A 22,262-nucleotide genomic window follows, 5' to 3' on the forward strand; every position below is an offset into this window, starting at 1 on the left:
GGGTGCCCTGGGTTGGGTCAGTGATGAGAACCTTGTATTGTCTTGAAAAGAAGTGATGACTTAAAAATCATGCTCAATAGGATTACGCTGAGGCCCAGCCTAGGTGAGAATTTTGGAAGAGGACGCTGGGATCCTGAGATCCCCAACAGGGCCACTGTATTTTGGGTTGGAGACCCGGAGGTCTTGAAGGGCATCTGGAGGGGGCCCAACTCTGTCTCTGCGCTCCTCACTGAGGCAGCCCATGCTCCCTATTCGGGATTGGTATTGGTGCTCCACTTCCCTGGGGGCAGGACACGTGGGTATCTACTCCCTGAGCCCCTGTTCTCCCCTTGTATCTTTCAGTGAGCTCTTCCAAGCAGGCAGGCTCCCTGGCATTGACCGACATAGGTGAGTGGATCCTTCTGGGATTATGGGCCATGAGACAGGCCATGTGGGGTCCCCAAGTTTCAGCCTTTGGATCACGAGGGTTGTCTCAGGCAGCCAACCTGATTTGCCACCTGGGAGAGATGGCTCCTCCAGGAGGGTGGCTTTTTTGGGAATTGGACCAAGGAGGACGCCTTCCCTGAAGCCCTACTGGGAGGATGGTGGTCCAGGTAGGAAAGGGTTCCTTCACCCAGCTGAGACTCAGTGCTCCGGTAAGGCCTCAAGGACCTCCCCACCACATGAAGGGGCCCAGTGGGGCTACGGGGTGCCACAGGAGTGGCAGGGGAGCTCTTGGTCCCCAGAGTGTGATACACGAATGGGCCCATGGGGTTGGGTCACAGAGATTCAAGGATGCCGCACCACCCATGGCCCTGAATGCGACCCTCCTCCTGGAGCCTGGTGGGGGGTGGTGTTGTTTCCCTGGGGTTCGGTCAAGGTGGAACTCTGGTCGGTACCTGGTGGTAATGTAGGTCAGCCCTGGGACTCATGGGCTTTGGGCCAAGGGACAGCCCACATCCCGCTGGGGGTCACCCTTTCTCTGAGGTCGAGTTTCGTGAAGGGTGGCCTCCTGAGGTGGGAAAGCCCACTGTCGAAGGACCTCTACTGAGAATTTGTTGCTTAGGCTGCTTAGGATCCATGTTGTCACCTCCAGGGTGGTGGGATCTTGGGACCAAGCAAAGGAGAGGGCACCATGTGGCTGCCAATTGGCCATGTGTGGCTGGCTCTGTGTCTGAGAGGTGTGTGGAGTATGGATGGGGACCCACCAGAGAAAGCAAGTGGCCCTGCAGCCCCAGGATGTGATTTCTGGTGCAGGCTTGGAGAGGGTGCCTGTACCCACCCCCACCACGCCCAGGGGCAGGCTTTGCCACTGCAGGTCTGCAGTGCCACGTGGCATCTGGGCCAGCCACCTTGGTTGGCCGTGACCTGGCTGGTAGCCCGTGCCTGTGCCCAGTGTTCCCAGGGCTGCCCTGGGGTCATGCAGGGGAGCTGTTTTGGGCAGTGGATGTGCTCTTGGGGCCTGCAGTGTGGCACAACCTGGGCATTTTGCCTGAGCCCAGTGACCTGCCTGCCTTGTCCTTCCTGGGTTCGGTGGCAGGGAGGGCCAAGGGTGCCCTACGTCGGTGACAAGTCAGTATTTTGCGTGGATCCCATCACATGTATCCATGGAGGTGGGGGCAAGTGTGAGCTGGCACACACCCCATTCTCCCCATGGAGGGTGGTCACATGTACTCCACCTGTGCCTCTAGATGGTGAGACTGGAGGAAGACTTCCATTGGGCCCACTTTTCATGGGCCAGTGTCCATCAGCCAGGTGATCAGCCCCCAGTGCATTGAAGATCCAGACCATCCTGGCACCCTAGTCTCCTGCACTGAGCTGTGCTGAGCACATCTGGGTTCCACTGGAAGTTTTTTTGCGAGGAGGGGGTTCCCTGGGTTGGGTCAATGATGAGAACCTTACATTGTCCTGAAGAGAGGTGATGACTTAAAAATCATGCTCAATAGGATTACGCTGAGGCCCAACCTAGGGGAGAATTTTGGAAGAGGATTATGGGATCCCGAGGTCCCCAACAAGGCCGCTGTATTTTGGGCTAGAGACCTGGAGGCTCTTAAGGGCACCTGGAGGTGTGTCTCTGTGCTCCTTCGTGATGCAGCCCATGCTCCCTGTGTGGGATTGGTGTTGGTGCTCTAGTTCCCTGGTGTGGGGAAAGTTGGTGGCTCCTTCCTGAGCTCCTGTTCTTGCCTTGTGTCTTTCAGTGAGTTCTGCCACCCAGGACATCCCCCTGGCATTGACTGGCATAGGTGAGTGGATCCTGCTGGGGTCATTGGTCATGAGCCAGACCGTGTGGGATCCCCAAGGTTCAGCCTTCAGTCCACAAGGGTTTTCTCGGGGAGCAGACCTGAATTTCCACCTGGGAGGGAAGGGTTCTCCTGGAGGCTGGCTTTTTTTAGGAATCTAACCCAAGGAGGATGCCTTCCCTGAAGCCCTGCAAGGGTGATGGTGGTCCAAGCAGGAAAGTGTTCCTTTTGCCCAATGCAGGACAGTGCCCAGTTGAGACTCAGTGCTCCAGTAAGGTCTCCAGGACTGCCCAGGCCACATGAAGGAGGCCAGAGGGGCTATGGGGCACCACTGGGGTAATAGGGGAGCTCTTGGTCCCTGGAGTGGTATGTGAATGGGGTTGGGTCACAGAGATTCAAGGATCACACCCCACCCATGGCCCTGAAAGTGACCATCCCTGTTGAGCAATGGGCCATCCCACTGGGTCTCCTGGAGCCTGGTGCAGGGTGACGTTGTTTCCCTGGGGTTGGGTCAAGGTGGAGCTCTGGTACCTGGTCATGCTACAGTTCAGCCTTGGGACTCATAGGATTTGGGCCAAGGGACAGCTGGCATCCTGCTGGGGGTCACCCTATCTCTGAGGTCGAATGTCGCGAAGGGTGGCCTCCTGAGGTGGGAAGGCCCATTGTCGAGGGACCTGTCCCAGGATTTTATTGCTTAGGCTTCTTCTGAGCCATGGCATCACCTCCAGGGTGACAGGGTCTTGGGCCCAAGCAAAGGAGAGAGCACCATGTCGCTCTGGGTTGGCCAAGTGTAGCCTAGCTCTGTGATGGGAGGTGTGCAGAGCATAGCTGGTGACCCACAGAGAAAGCACGTGGCCCTGCAGCCCCAAGTGGTGATTTCCAGTGCATGCTTAGAGAGGGCGTCTTGATGTGAGCCCATCACACCCAGGAGCAGACTACGTGACTGCCAGGACTACAGTGGCACATGGCATCTGGGCCAGCCTTCTTGGCTGGCTATGACCTGGCTAATGGCCCTGGCCCGTGCCTTGGGGTCATGCAGGGGAGCCCTCCTGGACAGTGGAGGTCCTCTCAGGGCCTGCAATATGGCGCAGGCTGGGCATTTGGCCTGAACCCAGTGACCTACCTGCCCTGTCCTTCCAGGGTTGGGTGGCAGGGAGGGACAAGGGTGCCCCATGTCGGTAACAAGTCAGTATTTCACATGGATCTCATCACATGTGTCCATGGAGGACGAGCAAGCAGGAACTGGCACCCGCTACTTCCTTCCCTACATGGAGGTCATTTTGGACACATGTCCTCAACCTCTATCCCAGATAGTGAGACTGGAGGAAGCCTTGCATTGGGCCTGCTGTTCCTGGGCCAGTGGCCACCAGCCTGGTGCCCAGCCCCTGATGTGCTGAAGCTGAGGCCCTTCCTCCCACCCTGGTCTCCTGCACTGAGCTATGGTGAGCACATCCGGGTCCCGCTGGGTGCATGCACGAGGTGGTTGGTCCCCTGGATTGGGGTGATGATGAGAACCTTATATTGTCCTGAAGAAAGGTGATGACTTAAAAATCATGCTCAATAGGATTATGCTGAGGCCCAGCCTAGGTGAGAACTTCGGAAGAGGACGCTGGGATCCTGAGATCCCTGGCAGGGCCACTATATCTTGGGCTGGAGAACTGGAGGCCCTGAAGGGTCTCTCAGGGGGTCCCACCCTGTCTCTGTGCCCCTCTGTAAGGCAGCCCAGGCTCCCTGTGTGGGCTTGGTGTCTGGTCTCTCGTTCCCTGGAGGTGGGGCATGTTGGCGGCTCCTTCCTGAGCCCACTTTCTCTCCTGTGTCTTTCAGTGAGCTCTTCTGCCCAGGTGGGGCCCATGGCCTTAAGTGACGTAGGTGAGTGTATCCTGTGGGGGTCATGGGCCATGAATGAGGCAGCGTGGGGGCATTTAGAGTGTTTTCTCAGGGTGCCACCAAGGAGGGAACATTTCTCCAGTAGGTTCACTTCCTTGGGAATCTGACCCTAGGAGCACGCATTTCCTGAAGCCCTGCAGAGGTGATGGTGGTCCAGGCAGGAAAGGGTTCCTTCAGCCCAACATAGAGCAGCTCCCAGCTGAAACTCGATAGGCTGGTCAGGCCTCGAGGACTGTCCAGGCCACATGAGGTGGGCAACAGGGGCTCTGGGGCAGCCTGGGGGTCATGCTAGAGTTCTCCCTCTCTGGACAGTGGTGGGTGATTGGGCCCACGCAGACAGGCCCCAGAGGTTCAGGACTGCGCCCCATCCATGGGCCTGAATGGGACCGACCCTGTTGAGTAATGGGCCATCTTAGTGGTACCTCCTTGAGCCTGGTAGGGGGAGGCGCTGTTTCAGTGCAGTTGAATCAAGGCTGAGCTCTGGCTGGCGCCGGGTGGTGCTGCAGGCAGCCCTGGGGGTTGTGGTATTTGGGACAAGGGGCTACCTCATGTCCCGCTGGGGTCACCCCTTCCTTGAGATTCAGTGTCCAAAAGGGTGTTCTCCTGAGGTGGGAAGTCCTGCTATCGAGGGACCTGTTCTGGGAATTTGCCACACAGGCTGCTTCTGAGCCACGGGATCACCTCCAGGGTGGCAGGGTCTTGATCCCAAGGAAAGGAGAGGACACCATGTGGTTTCCGATTGACCAAGTGTGGCCTGGCTCTGTGTGTGGGAGATGTAGGGCAAGATGAGGACCCACCAGAGAAAGCACATGGCTCTGGAGGCCCCCAGGCTTTGATTTCTGGTGTGTGCTTGGAGAGGGCACCAGGGTGGGCACCCACCACGCCCAGGGCAGGCTCTGTGACTGCCAGGTCTGCATTGGCTCCTGGTGTCAGGGCCAGACTCACTGGTTGGCCATGAGCAGGTTGGTTGCCCTGACCCGTCCCCATGGTCCCAGTGCAGCCCTGGAGTTGTTCCAGGGAGCTGGCTTGAGCAGTGGAGGTGCTCTTGGAGCCTGCAGTAGGGCACGGCCCAGGCGTCTTGCCTAAGCCCAGTAACCTGCTTGCCCTGTCTTTCCAGGGTTTGGTGGCCGGGAGGGCCAATGGTGCTCTGTGTCCGTGTTGGGTCAGTGTTTTGCATGGATCCCATCACATGGGTATCCCCTATCCACCTTCCCCATGCTGATACGTGAGGCCCTGGTTGGACACATGTCCTTCTCCTGTCACCCTAGATGGTGAGCCTGGAGGAAGACTTGTGTTGGGCCCCCACAGGCCCCAGGCCAGTGTCCGTCAGCCTGGTGCTCATCCCCCGGTGCGCTGAAGCTCAGACCCTCTCTGGCACCCTGGTCTCCTGCACTGAGCTGTGGTGAGCACATCCAGGTTCCGCTGGATGCATGCGTGGGGAGGGGCTTGCCCTTGGTTGGGTCAATGATGAGAACCTTATATTGTCCTGAAGAGAGGTCATGACTTAAAAATCATGCTCAATAGGATTACGCTGAGGCCCAACCTAGGTGAGAATGTTGGAAGAAGACACTGGGATCCCGAGATCTCCAACAGGGACACTGTATTTTGGGTTGGAGACTTGGAGGCCCTGAAGGGCATCTGGAAGGAGGCCCAACCCTGTCTCTGTGCTCTTCCTTGAGGCAGCCCAGGCTACCTCTGAGGGCTTGGTGTTGGTGCTCCAGTTCCCTGTGGCCAGGGAACATTGGTGGCTCCTTCCTGAGCCCCCATTCCTCCCTTGTGTCTTTCAGTGAGCTTTTCCTCCCAGGAGGACCCCTGGCATTGACTGGCATAGGTGAGTGCATCCTGCTGGGGTCATGGGCCATCAGCCAGGCCATGTGGGGTCACTGAGGTTCAGCCTTTGGGCCACAAGGGTTTTCTCAGGCAGCCGGCCTGAATTCCCACCTAGGAGAGACGGGTTCTCCAGGAGGGTGGCTTTCTTGGGAATTAGACCCAAGGAGGATACCTGAAGGGGTGACGGTGGTCCAGGCAGGAAAGGGTTCCGTCAGCCCCAGGCAAGGCAGCTCCTAGCTGACACTCGGTGCTCGGGTCAGTCCTTGAGGACTGCCTGAACACGAGGGGGTCCAGAGGGGCTCTGGGTGCCACGGAGGTCACATGGGAGCTCTCAGTCCCCAGAGTGTGGTGTGTGAATGGACCCTTAGGGTTGGGTCTTGGAGATAAAAGGATTGTGCTCCACCCATGGCCTGGAATGTGACCATCCCTGTTGAGTAATGGGCCATCCCAGTGGGTCTCCTGGAGCCTGGTGGGAGGTGGCATTGTTTTCCTGGGGTTGAGTCAAGGCAGAGCTCTGGCCCATACCTGGTTGTGCTGCAGGTCAGCCCTGGGACTCGTGGGCTTTGGGCCAAGGGGAAGCCCGCATCCTGCTGGGGATCACCCTATCTCTGAGATCAAGTATCATGAAGGGTGGCCTCCTGAGAAGGGAAGGCCTGCTGTCGAGGCCCCTGTCCTGGGATTTTGTTGCTCAGGCTGCTTGGAATCCTCCAGGGTGATAGAGTTTTGGGCCTAAGCAATGGAGAGGGCACCACGTGTCTCCTGATTGTTCAAGTGTGTGGGAGATATACGGAGTATGGATGATGAACCACCAAAGAAAGCATGTGGCTCAGGCTGTGATTTCCAGTGCGTGCTTGGAGAGGGTGCCTGTATGCGCGCCCCACATGCCCAGGGGTAGGCTATGCGACTGCCAGGCCTGCAGTGGCGCATGGCATCTTGGCCAGCCTACTTGGTTGGCCATGACTTGGCTAATGGCCCTGGCCTGTGCCCAGTGATCCCAGGGAAGCCCTGGGGTCATGCAGCGGAGGCCTCTTGGGAAGTGGAGCTGCTCTCAAAGCCTGCAGTATGGCACGGCCTGGGTGTTTATCCCAAGCCCAATGACCTACCTGCCCTGTCCTTCCAGGGTTCGGTGGCAGGCAGGGCCAAGGGTGCCCCGTGTCGGTGACAAGTCAGTATTTCACATGGATCTCATCACATGTGTCCATAGAGGATAAGCAAGTGTGAACTGGCATGCCTTACCTCCTTCCCAACATGGAGGTCATTTTGGACACATGTTCTCCACTTCTCTCCCAGATGATGAGACTGGAGGAAGACTTGCATTGGGCCTGCTGTTCCTGGGCCAGTGGCCATCAGCCTGTTGCCCAGCCCCTGATGCACTGAAGCTCAGGCCCTTCCTCGCACCCTGGTCTCCTGCACTGAGCTGTGGTGAGCACATCTGGGTCCTGCTGGATGCATGCACGAGGTGGTTGGTCACCTGGGTTGGGTCAATGATGAGAACCTTATATTGTCCTGAAGAGAGGTGATGACTTAAAAATCATGCTCAATAGGATTACGCTGAGGCCCAACCTAGGTGAGAATGTTAGAAGAAGACACTGGGATCCCGAGATCTCCAACGGGGACACTGTATTTTGGGTTGGAGACTTGGAGGCCCTGAAGGGCATCTGGAAGGAGGCCCAACCCTGTCTCTGTGCTCTTCCTTGAGGCAGCCCAGGCTACCTCTGAGGGCTTGGTGTTGGTGCTCCAGTTCCCTGTGGCCAGGGAACATTGGTGGCTCCTTCCTGAGCCCCCATTCCTCCCTTGTGTCTTTCAGTGAGCTTTTCCTCCCAGGAGGACCCCTGGCATTGACTGGCATAGGTGAGTGCATCCTGCTGGGGTCATGGGCCATCAGCCAGGCCATGTGGGGTCACTGAGGTTCAGCCTTTGGGCCATAAGGGTTTTCTGAGGCAGCCAGCCTGAATTCCCACCTAGGAGAGATGGGTTCTCCAGGAGGGTGGCTTTCTTGGGAATTAGACCCAAGGAGGATACCTGAAGCCCTGCAGGGGTGACGGTGGTCCAGGCAGGAAAGGGTTCCGTCAGCCCCAGGCAAGGCAGCTCCTAGCTGACACTCGGTGCTCGGGTCAGTCCTTGAGGACTGCCTGAACACGAGGGGGTCCAGAGGGGCTCTGGGTGCCACGGGGGTCACATGGGAGCTCTCAGTCCCCAGAGTGTGGTGTGTGAATGGACCCTTATGGTTGAGTCTTGGAGATACAAGGACCGTGCCCCACCCATGGCCTGGAATGTGACCATCCCTGTTGAGTAATGGGCCATCCCAGTGGGTCTCCTGGAGCCTGGTGGGAGGTGGCATTGTTTTCCTGGGGTTGGGTCAAGGCAGAGCTCTGTCCCGTACCTGGTTGTGTTGCAGGTCAGCCCTAGGACTCGTGGGCTTTGGGCCAAGGGGCAGCCCGCATCCTGCTGGGGATCACCCTATCTCTGAGATTGAGTGTCATGAAGGGTGGCCTCCTGAGAAGGGAAGGCCTGCTGTCAAGGGACCTGTCCTGGGATTTTGTTGCTCAGGCTGCTTGGAATCCATTGTGTCACCTCCAGGATGGTGGAGTTTTGGGCCCAAGCAATGGAGAGGGCACCATGTGTCTCCTGATTGTTCAAGTGTGGCTAGCTCTGTGTGTGGGAGATATGCAGACTATGGATGGTGACCCACCAAAGAAAGCATGTGGCTTAGGCTGTGATTTCCAGTGCATACCCCATGCCCAGGGGTAGGCTATGCGACTGCCAGGTCTGCAGTGGCGCATGGAATCTTGGCCAGCCTTCTTGGTTGGCCATGACCTGGCTGGTGGCCCTGGCCCATGCCCAGCGGTCCCAGGGCGGCCCTGGGGTCATGCAGCGGAGCCCTCTTGGGCAGTGGAGGTGCTCTCAAAGCCTGCAGTATGGCACAGCCTGGGCATTTAGCCAGAGCCCAGTGACCTACCTGCCCTGTCCTTCCAGGGTTCAGTGGCAGGCAGGGCCAGTGGTGCCCTGTGTCAGTGACAAGTCAGTATTTCAAATGGATCTCATCACAATGTGTCTATGGAGGATGAGCAAAAATGAGCTGGCACGCCCACCTCCTTCCCCACATGGAGGTTATTTTGGACACATGTTCTCCACCTCTCCCCCAGATAGTGAGACAGGAGGATGACTTGTGTTGGGCCTGTTCCTGGGCCAGTGGCCATCAGCCTGTTGCCCAGCCCCTGATGCACTGAAGCTCAGGCCCTTCCTGGCTCCCTGGTCTCCTGCACTGAGCTGTGGTGAACACATCTGTGTCCGAATGGATGCATGCACAGGGTGGCTTGTCCCCTGGGTAGGGTCGATGATGAGAACCTTATATTGTCCTGAAGAAAGGTGATGACTTAAAAATCATGCTCAATAGGATTACACTGAGGTCCAGGCTAGGTGAGAATTTTGGAAGAGGGCGCTGGGATGCCAAGATCCCCAGCAGGGCCACTACCCACTGTATTTTGTACTGAAGAACTTGAGGCCCCGAAGGGCATCTCAGGGGTCCTAGCCCTGTCTCTGTTCCCCTCTGTGAGGCAGCCCAGGCTCCCTGTGTGGGCTTGGTGTCCAGGCTCTTCTTCCTGGGGATGGGGCATGTTGGCGGCTCCTTCCTGAGCCCACTTTCTCCCCTGTGTCTTTCAGTGAGCTCTTCTGCCCAGGTGGGGCCCATGGCCTTACGCGACATAGGTGAGTGTATCCTGTGGGGGTCATGGGCCATGAATGAGGCAGCGTGGGGCCATTTAGGGTGTTTTCTCAGGGTGCCACCGAGGAGGGAACATTTCTCCAGTAGGTTCACTTCCCTGGGAATCTGACCCTAGGAGCACGCATTTCCTGAAGCCCTGCAAAGGTAATGGTGGTCCAGGCAGGAAAGGGTTCCTTCAGCCCAACATAGAGCAGCTCCCAGCTGAAATTTGGTGGGCTCGTCAGGCCTTGAGGACTGCCCAGGCCACATGATGGTGGACACAGAAGCTCTGGGGTTCCCTGGGGGTCACACTGGTGTTCTCCCTCCCTGAAGAGTGGAGGGGGATTGGGCCCACACAGTCAGGCGGCAGAGATTCAAGAAATGCCCCCCATCCATGGCCCTGAATGGGAACAACTCTGTTGAGTAATGGGCCATCTTAATGGTGCCTCCTTGAGCCTGTTGGGGGTGGGGTGCTGTTTCAGTGAGGTTGAGTCAAAGCTGAACTCTGGCTGGTGCCTGGTGGTGCTGCAGGCCGGCCCTTCCTTGGGCCAAGGGGGCAGCTTGTGTCCCACTGGTGTCATCCCTTCCTTGAGGTGCAGTGGTGGAAAGGGTAGCCTCCTATGGTGGGAAGGCCTGCTGTTCAGGGACCTGTCCTGGAAATCTGCCACCCAGGCTGCTTCTGAGCCATGGGGTCACCTCCAGGGTGGTGGGGTCTTGAGCCCAAGAAAAGGAGAGGACACCATGTGGTTCCTGATTGGCCAAGGCCCCTTGGTTGGCCAGGAGCAGGTTGGTTGCCCTGGCCCATGCCCCATGGTCCTGGTGTGGCCCTGGAGTTGTTCGGGGGAGCTGGCCCAGGCAGTGGAGGTGCTCTCGGGGCCTGCAGTAGAGTGCAGCCCAGGCATCTTGCCCCAGCCCAGTGACCCACTTGCCCTGTCTTTCTAAGGTTTGGTGGACGGGAGGGCCAACACATGGGTATTCCCTACCCACCCTCCCTGCACTGATATGTGAGGCCCTGGCTGGACACATGTCCTCCTCCTGTCCCTTCAGATGGTGAGCCTGTAGGAAGACTTGTGTTGGGCCCCCACAGGCCCCAGGCCAGCATCCATCAGCCTGGTGCTCATCCCCCAGTGCGCTGGAGTTTGGACCCTCCCTGGCACCCTGGTCTCCTGCACTGAGCAGTGGTGAGCACATGGATGCATGCTTGGGGTGGGTGTTGCCCTTGGTTGGGTCAATGATGAGAACCTTATATTGTCCTGAAGAGAGGTGATGACTTAAAAATCATGCTCAATAGGATTACGCTGAGGCCCAGCCTAGGTGAGAATTTTGGAAGAGGATACTGGGTTCCCCAGAATGGCCACTGTATTTTGGGCTGGAGACCTGCAGGCCCTGAAAGCCATCTGGAAGGTCCAACCCTGTCTCTGTGCTCCTCCATGAGGCACCCAGGCTCCCTGAGGGGGCTTGGTGTTGGGCTCCTGTTCCTCAGGGTTGGGGCCAGTTGGTGGCTCCTTCCTGAGCCCCCGTTCTCCCCTTGTATCTTTCAGTAAGCTCTTCCACCCAGGTGGACCCCCTGGCATTGACTGGCGTAGGTGAGTGGATCCTGCTGGTGTCATGGGGCATGAGCCAGGCCATGTGGGGTCACCAAGGGTCAGCCTTTGGGATAAGAGAGTTTCCTCAGGGAACGAACCTGAATTCCCATCAGAGAGGCATGGGTTCTCCAGGAGGGCTGCTTTTTTGGGAATTGGGCCCAAGGAGGTTACCTTCCCTGAACCCTACAGGAGTGACGGTGGTCCAGGCAGGAAAGGGTTCCTTCAGCCCCACCCAGGGCAGCGCTCTGTTGAGACTCAGTGCTCAGGTCAGGCCTGGAGGACTTCCCAGGCCATCTGAGGGGGTTAGAGGGGAGCTCTTTGTCCATGGAGTGTGGTGCTTGAATCTGCCCTTGGGGTTGGGTCGTGGAGATTCAAGGATGGTGCCTCACCCATGGCCCTGATTGGAATTGTCCATTGAGAAATAGCCCATTCCAGTGGGCCTCCTGGAGCCTGGTGGGGGGTGGTGTTTTTTCCCTGGGGTTGAGTCATGGATGGGGACCCACCATAGAAAGCATGTGGCTCTGGAGGCCCCCAGGCTTTGATTTCCAGTGCCTGCTTGGAGTGGGCACCAGGGCTGGCACCCACCATGCCCAGGGGCAGGCTCTGTGACTGCCAGGTCTGCATTGGCTCTTGGCATCAGGGCCAGCCTCCTTGGTTGGCCATAAGCTGCTTGGTTGCCCTGGCCCATGCCCCATGGTCCTGGTGTGGCCCTGGAGGTTGTTCGGTGGAGCCGGCCCAGGCAGTAGAGGTGCTCTTGGGGCCTGCAGTAGGGTGCAGCCCAGGCGTCTTGCCTGATCCCAGTGACCTGCTTGCCCTGTCTTTCCAGGATTTTGTGGCAGGGAGGGCCAAGGGTGCCCTGCATCCATGATGGGTCAGTGTTCCACGTGGATCCCATTACGTGGGTCCATAGAGGATGAGCATGCGTGAGCCAGCACCCCCTTCCCACTTCTTCTCATGGAGCCGTGAGGCCCTGTTTGGACAGCTGTCCTCCTCTTTTCCCACCAGATGGTGAGCCCAGAGGAGGACTTGCGTTCGGCCCGCTGGTCCCAGGACAGTGTCTGTCAGCCAGGTGCACAGCCCTTGGTGTGCTGGAGCATGGGCTTTTCTTGGCAGCCTGGTGTCTTGCATTGAGCTGTGGTGAGCTTGTCCAGGTCCCGCTGGTTACCTGCACGGTGATGGGGGTGCCCTCAGTTGGGCCAATGATGAGAACCTTATTTTGTCTCATGGAGAGGTTATGTGATGTGTGTTGTGGCAGCTCTTTGTATTTCATTTTCATCAGTGCTTTTTGTGTTTTCTCTTTGTATTTTTTTCCCTCTGTGTATTTTACTTTCACAAAGGCAGCAGCAAATGCTTTATTGGTGGTGGTATTTTTCATTTTTATTTACTTCCTAATTTAATAGTGTCTTAGTTGGAATAGACAGTCTCATTGTAGTTTTTCAGAAATATGCTTTTTTTCTGTACATTATATGATTGTGTTTAATTTTTGCCAGTTTTTTTTTTAATTGGGGACTACAGTTGAATGCACTGCCTATCTCCTACTTTATTGAAAAAGATTATATGGAAATCTAAAGATGAGAAAGTAGACAAGCACAGCAGAGGACATTTATTTTGATATAACCACAGAAATTCGTTGATATGGCCTTATCATATCAATGGTTTTTCAAAGAAATATAAAATCTTTCGATAATGGATTGTCTCAGTTGTGTTTCTCCTTATATCATGTTTCGCCTTCAATACAAATTGCAATGCTTAGAAATTTAAAGAACACCTTCTAAAGTGGAAGATCTAGCTAAAGAATTAGATTGGTATTGGCTGAAATGTTGCGGTAATCACATGATAGGGTTAACACAACATGAGTTACACACTGAGTGCTCTAAGGTAGAAAGTAGGTAACAAGGAATAACAGGTAGGTAATGTAAGTCGGGAGAAGGAAACTCTAGGACAGAATCATTAGAAAAGGCTTGACGTCAACAGCAGTGTATAGAATTTACAATAAGTGCCTTTTTTTGTGCTCATCAATGCTCTGCTTGTGTTGTAGGAGGAGTTAGTTCCCTTGGAGAAATATCAATACAAATTTCCCAATTGCAATGCAGAGGGAAAAAAGAATGAGAAAGTAAAAAATATCCAAGAACTCTGGAAGCATTTCAAAAAGTGTAAAAATGCATAGTGACAATGTCAAGAGAATAAGGAAATAAAGGAAAAGAAATATTTGACACAACAATGACTTGAGCATTTTCTAAAATTAATGACGGACAGAAACGCACATGTTCAGGAAGCTCAGAGAGCACTATGCAGAATAAAAATATTTTACAAATCAACGCCTTTGCATTTCATATTTAAAGTCCAGAAAATCATAGACTAAGGGAAAATTTTGATAGGAGCAATAGGAAGAAAACCATCTTACCTATGGAGCAACAAGAATAAAAATTGCTTTGAAATTATCTTCAGAATCCATGAAAGCAAGAAGTGAGTCAGGGTGAAATATTTAGTGTTAAAAGTAAAAAACAAAAAAAATCTACCAACTTTGAATTTTCTGCTCATCAAAAGTATTCTTCAAAAGTGAAGGAGAAATACTCTCTGAGACCAACAAAAATTGAGAGAACTTCTTGCCACTACACCAACCTTTTAATAAATGTAAAAAGAAATTCTTCAGAAAGGATAACAATGACATAGGTCAGAAAATCTAATTTACATAAAGAAATGAAAAGCACTGGAGAAGAAATATATGAAGAAAAAATTAAATATATATATATTTTTTGATTCGTAATTGATCTTTCAACAATTTGTTCAAAATAATAACAGGATTATATTTGGTGATTATAGGTTATGGATAAGTGAAATGAATGACAGCAATATAATAAGTCATCCAATTCCAAGATGGCTGAATAGGAACAGCTCCAGTTTACAGCTCCCAGCGTGAGTGACGCAGAAGACAGGTGATTTCTGCATTTGCAACTGAGGTACCAAGTTCATCTCACTGGGGTTTGTTGGACAGTGGGTGCAGCCCATGGAGTGTGAGCCAAAGCAGGGCGAGGCATCACCTCACCTGGGAAGTGCAAGAGGTCAGGGAATTCCGTTTCCTAGCCAAGGGAAGCATGACAGATGGTACCTGGAAAATCAGGACACTCCCACCCTAATACTGTGCTTTTCCAACTGTCTTAGCAAACGGCACACCAGGAGATTATATCCCGTGCCTGGCTCAGAGGGTCCCACATCCACAGAGCCTCGCTCACTGCTAGCACAGTAGTCTGAGATTAAACTGCAAGGCAGCAGCGAGGCTGGGGGAGGGGCATCCACCATTGCTGAGGCTTGAGTATGTAAACAAAGCTGCTGGGAGGCTCGAACTGGGTAGAGCCCACCACAACTCAAGGAGGCCTGCCTGCCTCTGTAGACTCCACCTCTGGGGGCAGGGCATAGCAGAACGAAAGGCAACAGAAACTTCTGCAGACTTAAACATCCCTGTCTGACAGCTTTGAAGAGAGTAGTGGTTCTCCCAGCACAGAGTTTGAGATCTGAGAACAGACAGACTGCCTCCTCAAGTGGGTCCTTGACCCCCGAGTAGCCTAACTGAGAGACACCTCCCAGTAGGGGCTGACTGACACCTCATGCAGCCGGGTGTCCATCTGAGATGAAGCTTCCAGAGGAAGGATCAGGTAGCAATATTTGCCGTTCTGCAATATTTGCTGTTCTGCAGCCTCCACTGGTGATACCCAAGCAAACAGGGTCTGGAGTGGACCTCCAGCAAACTCCAATAGACCTGCAGCTGAGGATCCTGACTGTTAGAAGGAAAACTAACAAAGAGAAAGGACATCCACACCAAAACCCCATGTGTACGTCACCATCATCAAAGACCAAAGGTAGATAAAACCACAAAGATGGGGAGAAACCAGAGCAGAAAAACTGAAAATTCTAAAAATCAGAGCACCTCTTCTCCTCCAAAGGAATGCAGCTCCTTGCCAGCAATGGAACAAAGCTGGATGGAGAAGGACTTTGACGAGTTGACAGAAGTAGGCTTCAGATGATCAGTAATAACGAACTTCTCCGAGCTAAAGGATAATGTTCAAACCCATCGCAAAGAAGCTAAAAACTTTAAAAAAAGATTAGATGAATGGCTAACTAGAATAAACAGCATAGAGAAGACCTTAAATGACCTGATGGAGCTGAAAACCATGGCATGAGAACAACGTGAACTACGTGACACATGCACAAGACTCAGCTGATTCGATCAAGTGGAAGAAAGGGTATCAGTGATTGAAGATCAAATGAATGAAATGAAGCAAGAAGAGAAGTTTAGAGAAAAAAGAGTAAAAAGAAACAAAGCCTAAGCAAGTAAAAAAGTAAAACAAAGTAAAAAAGAAACATGGGACTATGTGAAAAGACCAAATCTACGTCTGATTGGTGTACTTGAAAGTGACGGGGAGAATGGAACCAAGTTGGAAAACACTCTGCAGGATATTATCCGAGAGAACTCCCCCAACCTAGCAAGGCAAGCCGACATTCAAGTTCAGGAAATACAGAGAACACCACAAAGATACTCCTCGAGAAGCGCAACTCCAAGACACATAATTGTCAGATACACCAAAGTTGAAATGAAGGAAAAAATATTAAGGGCAGCCAGAGAGAAAGGTCAAGTGACCCACAAAGGGAAGCCCATCAGACTAACAGCGGATCTCTCGGCAGAAACTCTACAAGCCAGAAGAGAGTGGGGGCCAATATTCAACATTCTTAAATGAAAGAATTTTCAACCCAGAATTTCATATCCAGCCAAACTAAGCTCAGCCTTCTGAGTAGCTGGGATTACAGGCACGTGCTACCATTCCTGGCTAATTTTTTTGTAATTTTAGTAGAGACGTGGTTTCACCATGTTGGTCAGGCTGTTCTTGAACTCCTGACCTTGTGATCTGCCCACCTCTGCCTCCCAAAGTGCTGGGATTATAGGCTTGAGCCCCCGTGCCTGGCCTTCACCTCTACCTATTATAATATTTTCATGTTATTCCATTTTGTGATGTTTATGGGTCATTTGATGAGGGTTCACGATATGAAAACTGGGCATTTTGGCCAAGATGCATGTAAATGAATACACCTCCATGTGCCCTGATAATTGATTTCTAGATCCTGAGATGCAAGTGGCTTCCAGAGTGTCTGTATTTTATGAAAGTTCATATACAGTAAACCATGCCAATTGTTACTGATACAGCTTCCTTGAATATATAAAGCGATGATCAATGGGATGTTTTGTTTCTGCATAAAACCACTGAATTGTTTCTCCAAAGCCAAGTGACCTATATGATTTGTCCTTATTATATTTTGTGAACCAGTGTACTAAAACCTTTATAATGGGTCATTTTTTTAGTATTGTCAATATTGTTCAATTCACAAAAACCATGCATGACTCATATACACAGGTGAGATGTAGTTCTCTCTTTGACATTTGCTCTACATCTGCCCCTTAGATGATGATATGGAAGAAGAGCACTCTTTGGCCTGTTGCAACTGGGACAGTTGACAGCATCCAGGTATTCTGTAATGTGAATGCTCTTGACACCAATGCATCCTAGCATCAGAGCTTCAGGAAGCCTTCTCAAGTGTGCATGGGGAGTACCATGTCTTTCATCAATCATGAAACCTTCTAATGTCTTGGTGAGAAATAATGCCTTAAAATTACACTCAATAGGATTATGCTGAGGCTCAGCCTGCCTAGATGAAAATGCTGGAATAGATAATAGTGATTTCTTATTTCCCTTCAAGGGGAATTTTATTTTGAACTTGAAATAACAAAATCTTCATGGGTAACTTGTTTTCCCAACTGTATCCGTGCACCTATAAATGAACAAAAAATTCTCAGCCTGTGAGCTTTGTTTCAGTGATCCGTAATTTCTAATAGTATGGTATATTCAGGTCTCATTCTTTGGCTTTTTCTCTTATTGTGTGTTTCAGTAAGACATGCTGCCAAGAAATGTGCCATTCTGTTATAAAGGATCAGTAGCTTCCTTTACCGACGTGTATATTCTATCTAGGACATTGAGCTATGGAAGACTCCCACCTAAGGGAATTAGTTTTACACCTTCAGGTAATCTGAATTTCAATATGAGTTTTGCTTTATGATATAATCCTCATGACAAAATCTTTACTTTTTATCTGAACTTCATACAATTGAGTATTGAAGATTTTTTAAATTCACTGTTACCTAGTCTAATATTTAATATACATTTGGCTGTAGATACATGACTAGACAAAATTTTTTTGTATTATTATGGTGGGGCTCTAACAGTGTTTCACTGTTTTGAGTTACTGATGAACTTTCTGTAACTGTGAGACCATGGTAATGGAAGAGACCGTGGTAATGGGGAGGAGAATGTGAGAATCAGTATGTCCTTTGCCTATGAAACTTAAACATTTAGTAATTTGATCACCAAATTGATACCCAAATTTCAGTTCCTATCATGTGTAAACCAAAAAGTATCTGAGATTTAGAAGTTTATTTAGAAGTGGATTTTGCCAAGGTTAAGGACATGCTTAGAAGAAATAAACCCAAAATCACAGAAACCGTCTGGGGTCTATGTCTTTCTCCGAAGATGATTTTGAGGGCTTCAGTGTTTAAAGGGGAAAAGTGGGCTGGAGGGGAAAAAGGGAGGGTATGATAATCCATATGTTCCAAGACAAAAGGAGCAGATAGGGGAATAGTCAATAATGTATTCATCTCACGCTTAGTAAATCAGCACTTTACATAAGATAAGGTGACCATAGAGAAGCTACCTGTGGAGATCTTTAACCTTTAATCTGTAGCTATCTGCTTAAGAACAAAAGGAAATTCTTGCATGACTCAGCTTTCAGCTTAATTTTTTTTTCTTTTGGCATAGTAAATTGGGGTCCCAAGTTTTTATTTTCCTTTCACACATGTGACCCCACTATTTTCAGAATAATGAAAGCACATGTTAGAAATGGTGACACTTATTCCTAATATGGACTTTGAAATGACTGGGTTCACAAATTTAGAATCATGGGTCTCACTGTAGGTTTTTATTTTCAATGCGTGACTGGCCTACTTGATGGAATTCTTTCAAAAATGTTCACTTTTCACTGAAATTATATTAAAATAATGTTGGAATATGTTCAGTCATGTTTACCATCTCTATAGTATGATATATGATAATATCACAGATTACTCAGTGTCAAAAACCTGGCATACGTTGTCCTTATGATGTTGATGAGTCAATGGTCTAGAGCCTTAGTAATATGTCTTTTTGTGGTAGTATGGACCATATCTCTCCACTAAGAAATAGCCTGTGTAAGCCATATACACAGGAAAAATTTATTTCTGATTTTGAACTATGGTCCCGTTCCTATGCCTGTAGATAAAGACTGCTGAGTAGAGCACCCTCTGGTGTTGCCACAGAGGCAAGCGCTACCACACAGGCATGCTGCAGTGAATTTAACTGATTCTCTGTCCCTGCAACCATTGTTTAAGGATGCTATTCTGGTAAGGGTTAACAAGACAACGTAAATATATGTGTAAAGAGTATCTTCAGGAGACGTAATAATGTAAAAATCATGCTCAGTAGGATTAAGCTGAGGCTCAAAATAGTGCCAATCCTTGCAAGAAGGTGTGAGAAGTCATTAGATTTGGGGGGTATGGAGTATTCCATTTTGAGCTTGGTAGGAAGAAACCCTTTGGGGAATCTTGCATCATTTGCCTCTATCTACTTCTAAAGGAACTTTTAAAATTCTTTTATCTTGCCTTTATTCTTAATACTCATACATTATTAGAGAGAATATCTTGGTTTATTTTTTCCTCATGGTGTGCTTCAGAATGTTCATCCAACAAGAGGTGTGTCATTACACGGATTATATATATGAGTTCTGTCTTTCGTAATTAAAAAATTCCAAGTGGACCATTTGAATATTAAACATTGGCCTTCAAAATGATTACATTTACCTGTTCATACAAAATTAGTGAGCAATGATCTATTCTTTCCAATGACTGACTGATCTAATGGGGTCCTCATTAAAACTCCTTTTTTTTTTTTTTGCCTGAACGTACTTTGATTTAAAGATGCGACATTTAGTAATTCATTGCAACCAACTCTTTAGTGATTGCACAAATAGACAATCCTTTTCTATTATTTTATTTTTTGGGTTGCTATGTATGGTGTTATGATGTTTGTGGATCATTGAGGCACTACTCACAACTGAAAGACTTTGGCAATTTTAGGGAATGGCTTGAGATTCAGCTATAGGTTACCCTTGATTGAAATTGAATACAATACAGGTAGTCTGAAATCTCATTTCCTTATCCTGTGTCTCACTCAGGTGTCATTAGATTCATTATAAAGAAATGCATACACTATGTATGATGCCAGTTGTTACTGATATGAAAAGGATAAGAAGCTTTTATTTCTGCAGGGAAATCATCCCTTACCAGGTCATCAAAAGACATGATACCTATGTGCTTGGCCCTTACTGTACACGGGGAATCAATGGTCTACCACAGCTTCAGTAAAGGGTCATATTTGGAGTATCACACATCTCAGTCTTGTAGAAATTAGGAACAGCAATTAGGAGTCATGCACATATAAGAGATGTAATCCCACCCTTCGACTATAGCCTACTCTTGTCTTTTGCAGAAAAGACTGTGGAGGAAGAAAACCCTTTACCCTGTTGTTCAGGGAGAAACTGACACCACTCAACTGCCTGGCACTGAAAATGTGGCATCCAGTCCACTTTACCACCAGTGTTTAAGGAAACCATCTCTGGTAAGCATATTTGATCTAAGTGTGCATATGCATATGAGTGCCGTGAGCTGGGTCAATGATGAGATGTTACCTTGAAGAGAAATGATGACGTAAAAATTAAGCTCAGTTGGATTACGCTGAGGCCCAGCCTAGGAAACAAGTGTGAGACAGGAAGTTTGGATTTCTTAGTTTCCTTCCATTGGGGATTTTATTTTGGGATTCTGGCAATGGAATCTTTCTGTGAAACTTGTTTTGCACACTTCTACCTGTGTGCTTCTAAGTAAACTATAAATTCTGATTCTTTAAGAGCTATTTAAGTTTCCTACAATTCCTAATTTTCTTGGATATTTGGCACTAAGACCCTTGCTCTTTTTCTCTCATTGGATGATTTAGTAAGTCCTACTGGCACTATTCTATTGAGTGGAGGTGAGAGGCTGCCTTTGCTGACTGAAAAATTCCAAATAGATGATTGAACTAGTGAAGACTGAGCTGTATAATAATTAGATTTATTCATTCAGACAACATGAATATCATGATAGGGTTTTCTTCTCAATGATTGACTGGCACATGCGATGCAATCCTCATGAGAAAATCCTTACTTTTTCCCTACGATTGGTTGTTTTCAGGGTTGAGAAATATGATACATTGAAATTTTGCTCAATGCGCTACAGTTATCATGGTCCAAATATACAGACAAAATTTTCTGTAATGTTAGTATAATATTTTAACAGTGCTAGGATATGTTTTGATCATTGATGAATTTTTATGACTGAAGGGTCCTTGCAATTGGGGTAAAAATGTGAGTTTCAATAATATGTGTTTGCCCATGAAACTTGAAATTAGATAAATTGATGAGCAATCTGGTGCCTGACTTTTCTTTCCCAAGTACCTTTGGCTTCGTTTTCATTATGATGAAAGTGTGTGCTGTGAATAATGCCAATGGTAAATAAGACCTTTATGGACACTTATATGAATGGCAGTCCGGGCCATTCCTTCAGGCAACATGATTATCATTATGCATTCTTCTTCTCAATGAGTGACTAGCATACTTGACAGGATCTACAAGAGAGAAACTTTATTTTTTACCAAAATTGCATTGATATAATGTTGACAAGTTTTGTGATTATTGGTATCATCTCTAAGATGTGATGCTCATTTGGTCTAAATACAGAAGTTAACATATTAACTTCTAATTTATATATGTCAGGTTGCTATGTTTTTACAATGTTTGTGGTTTATTGATGATGACTCACAACATAAAGACTATGGCATTATGGCTACATGTTCTAATTCTGATATATACATATCCCATCATTCATTAAATTAAATACAATTATGAGTAGTATGATGTCTGTTTTCTAAAATCTGAGTTTCACCTGGCTCCAGTATGATCATTATATGATGGAGTGCAAGCAACATGTTAATGCCAATTGTTATTGATATGGCTTCCTTGAATATGTAAACACGAGTGATCAATTGAAGGTCTTATTTCTGCATTAAACTACCTGAGATATTCTCCAAATTCAAGAGACCTGTATAGTTAGTCTTTATTCTGTTTGATGAATAAATGGCCTATAGCCTATCTAATGGATCACTTTTTCCAGTACTAATCATATCTCTTCATCAAGAAATAGCATGCATAAGCCATACATACAGGAAGTAATATTTGTCATCTTGATCTACTGTCTTATCCTCCTCCGCTTAGATAAGGATGATTGAGGAAGAGTACTCTTTGGCTTGTTGACACCAGCACAGCTGACACACCCAGATATCTGTTTGGTCTCCTGTGAACTTTCAACCAGGATTTAAGGATGCCACTCTGGTAGGTATTTTCAGACAAAGTGAATATATGATTGTAGAGTTCCATGGCTTGTTTCAACAATAAGACCTTATGTTGTCTTGAGGACATGAGATGACATGAAAACTAAACTGGCTGGCCTTTATCTTTTCTGGGGTATTCTAGTTTGAGCTTAAGATAAAGAAATATATTTGGGATATAGTTTCTCTCACCTGTTTCTATTAGCTTCTAGAAGACCACTTATCAATTTTTTCCTTCTGATTTAGTGGAAAACATTTTGGCAGTTCCTCAAAAAGTTAAAGATAAAATTACCATATAACCCAACAATTCTACTCCTAAGTACACACTCAAAAGAATTGAATACAAATGTTCAAATGAATACATGTACATGAATGTTCATAGCAGCACTATTCACTGGCTGGAGTTCCAGACCAGCCTGGCCAACGTGGCGAGACCCTGTCTCTACTAAAAATAGAAAAATTAGCTGGGCATGGTTGCTCACGCTTG

General features: G+C 49.1%; 1 protein-coding gene, 7 non-coding genes and 2 pseudogenes across 43 annotated transcripts in view; all 10 read left to right on the plus strand.

Annotated features, from left to right (window-relative positions):
* The window catches only part of LOC100591039, a 241,888-nt gene that overhangs the window by 68,927 nt on the left and 150,699 nt on the right, over window positions 1-22,262 (plus strand). For 16 of the 36 annotated variants that reach the window (XM_030814450.1, XM_030814448.1, XM_030814447.1 and 13 more), the window contains 7 exons: window positions 343-387; window positions 1,671-1,734; window positions 3,594-3,661; window positions 4,044-4,088; window positions 5,224-5,268; window positions 5,375-5,508; window positions 5,894-5,937. In XM_030814450.1, coding sequence (XP_030670310.1) covers window positions 343-387; window positions 1,671-1,734; window positions 3,594-3,661; window positions 4,044-4,088; window positions 5,224-5,268; window positions 5,375-5,463 — 356 coding nt within the window. In that variant the 3' untranslated portion in view covers window positions 5,464-5,508; window positions 5,894-5,937. Of the gene's footprint in view, window positions 1-342; window positions 388-1,670; window positions 1,760-2,177; window positions 2,223-3,529; window positions 3,662-4,043; window positions 4,089-5,223; window positions 5,269-5,374; window positions 5,509-5,893; window positions 5,938-7,226; window positions 7,314-9,196; window positions 9,212-9,599; window positions 9,645-10,686; window positions 10,821-11,180; window positions 11,226-12,230; window positions 12,295-13,263; window positions 13,564-14,048; window positions 14,083-14,120; window positions 14,186-16,678; window positions 16,866-17,162; window positions 17,296-19,849; window positions 19,979-21,662; window positions 21,780-22,262 lie in introns of those variants that run through there. The other 20 variants (XR_004030514.1, XR_004030515.1, XR_004030516.1 and 17 more) reach the window with 16 other exon arrangements.
* LOC115835686 lies at window positions 15-96 on the plus strand. The gene has a single exon (XR_004030715.1). It is a non-coding gene; the product is annotated as a small nucleolar RNA SNORD115 (small nucleolar RNA).
* Window positions 1,860-1,941, plus strand: LOC115835658. Its single transcript, XR_004030687.1, has one exon. It is a non-coding gene; the product is annotated as a small nucleolar RNA SNORD115 (small nucleolar RNA).
* On the plus strand, window positions 3,718-3,799 carry LOC115835693. Its single transcript, XR_004030722.1, has one exon. It is a non-coding gene; the product is annotated as a small nucleolar RNA SNORD115 (small nucleolar RNA).
* Window positions 5,565-5,646, plus strand: LOC115835671. The gene has a single exon (XR_004030700.1). It is a non-coding gene; the product is annotated as a small nucleolar RNA SNORD115 (small nucleolar RNA).
* On the plus strand, window positions 7,415-7,496 carry LOC115835649. Its single transcript, XR_004030678.1, has one exon. It is a non-coding gene; the product is annotated as a small nucleolar RNA SNORD115 (small nucleolar RNA).
* Window positions 9,268-9,349, plus strand: LOC115835683. Its single transcript, XR_004030712.1, has one exon. It is a non-coding gene; the product is annotated as a small nucleolar RNA SNORD115 (small nucleolar RNA).
* On the plus strand, window positions 10,865-10,946 carry LOC115835650. The gene has a single exon (XR_004030679.1). It is a non-coding gene; the product is annotated as a small nucleolar RNA SNORD115 (small nucleolar RNA).
* On the plus strand, window positions 16,839-16,912 carry LOC115835704 (annotated as a pseudogene).
* On the plus strand, window positions 20,028-20,103 carry LOC115835702 (annotated as a pseudogene).

The sequence above is a fragment of the Nomascus leucogenys genome, chromosome 6 (assembly GCF_006542625.1).
Source record: "Nomascus leucogenys isolate Asia chromosome 6, Asia_NLE_v1, whole genome shotgun sequence".
Classification (NCBI taxonomy): domain Eukaryota; kingdom Metazoa; phylum Chordata; class Mammalia; order Primates; family Hylobatidae; genus Nomascus; species Nomascus leucogenys.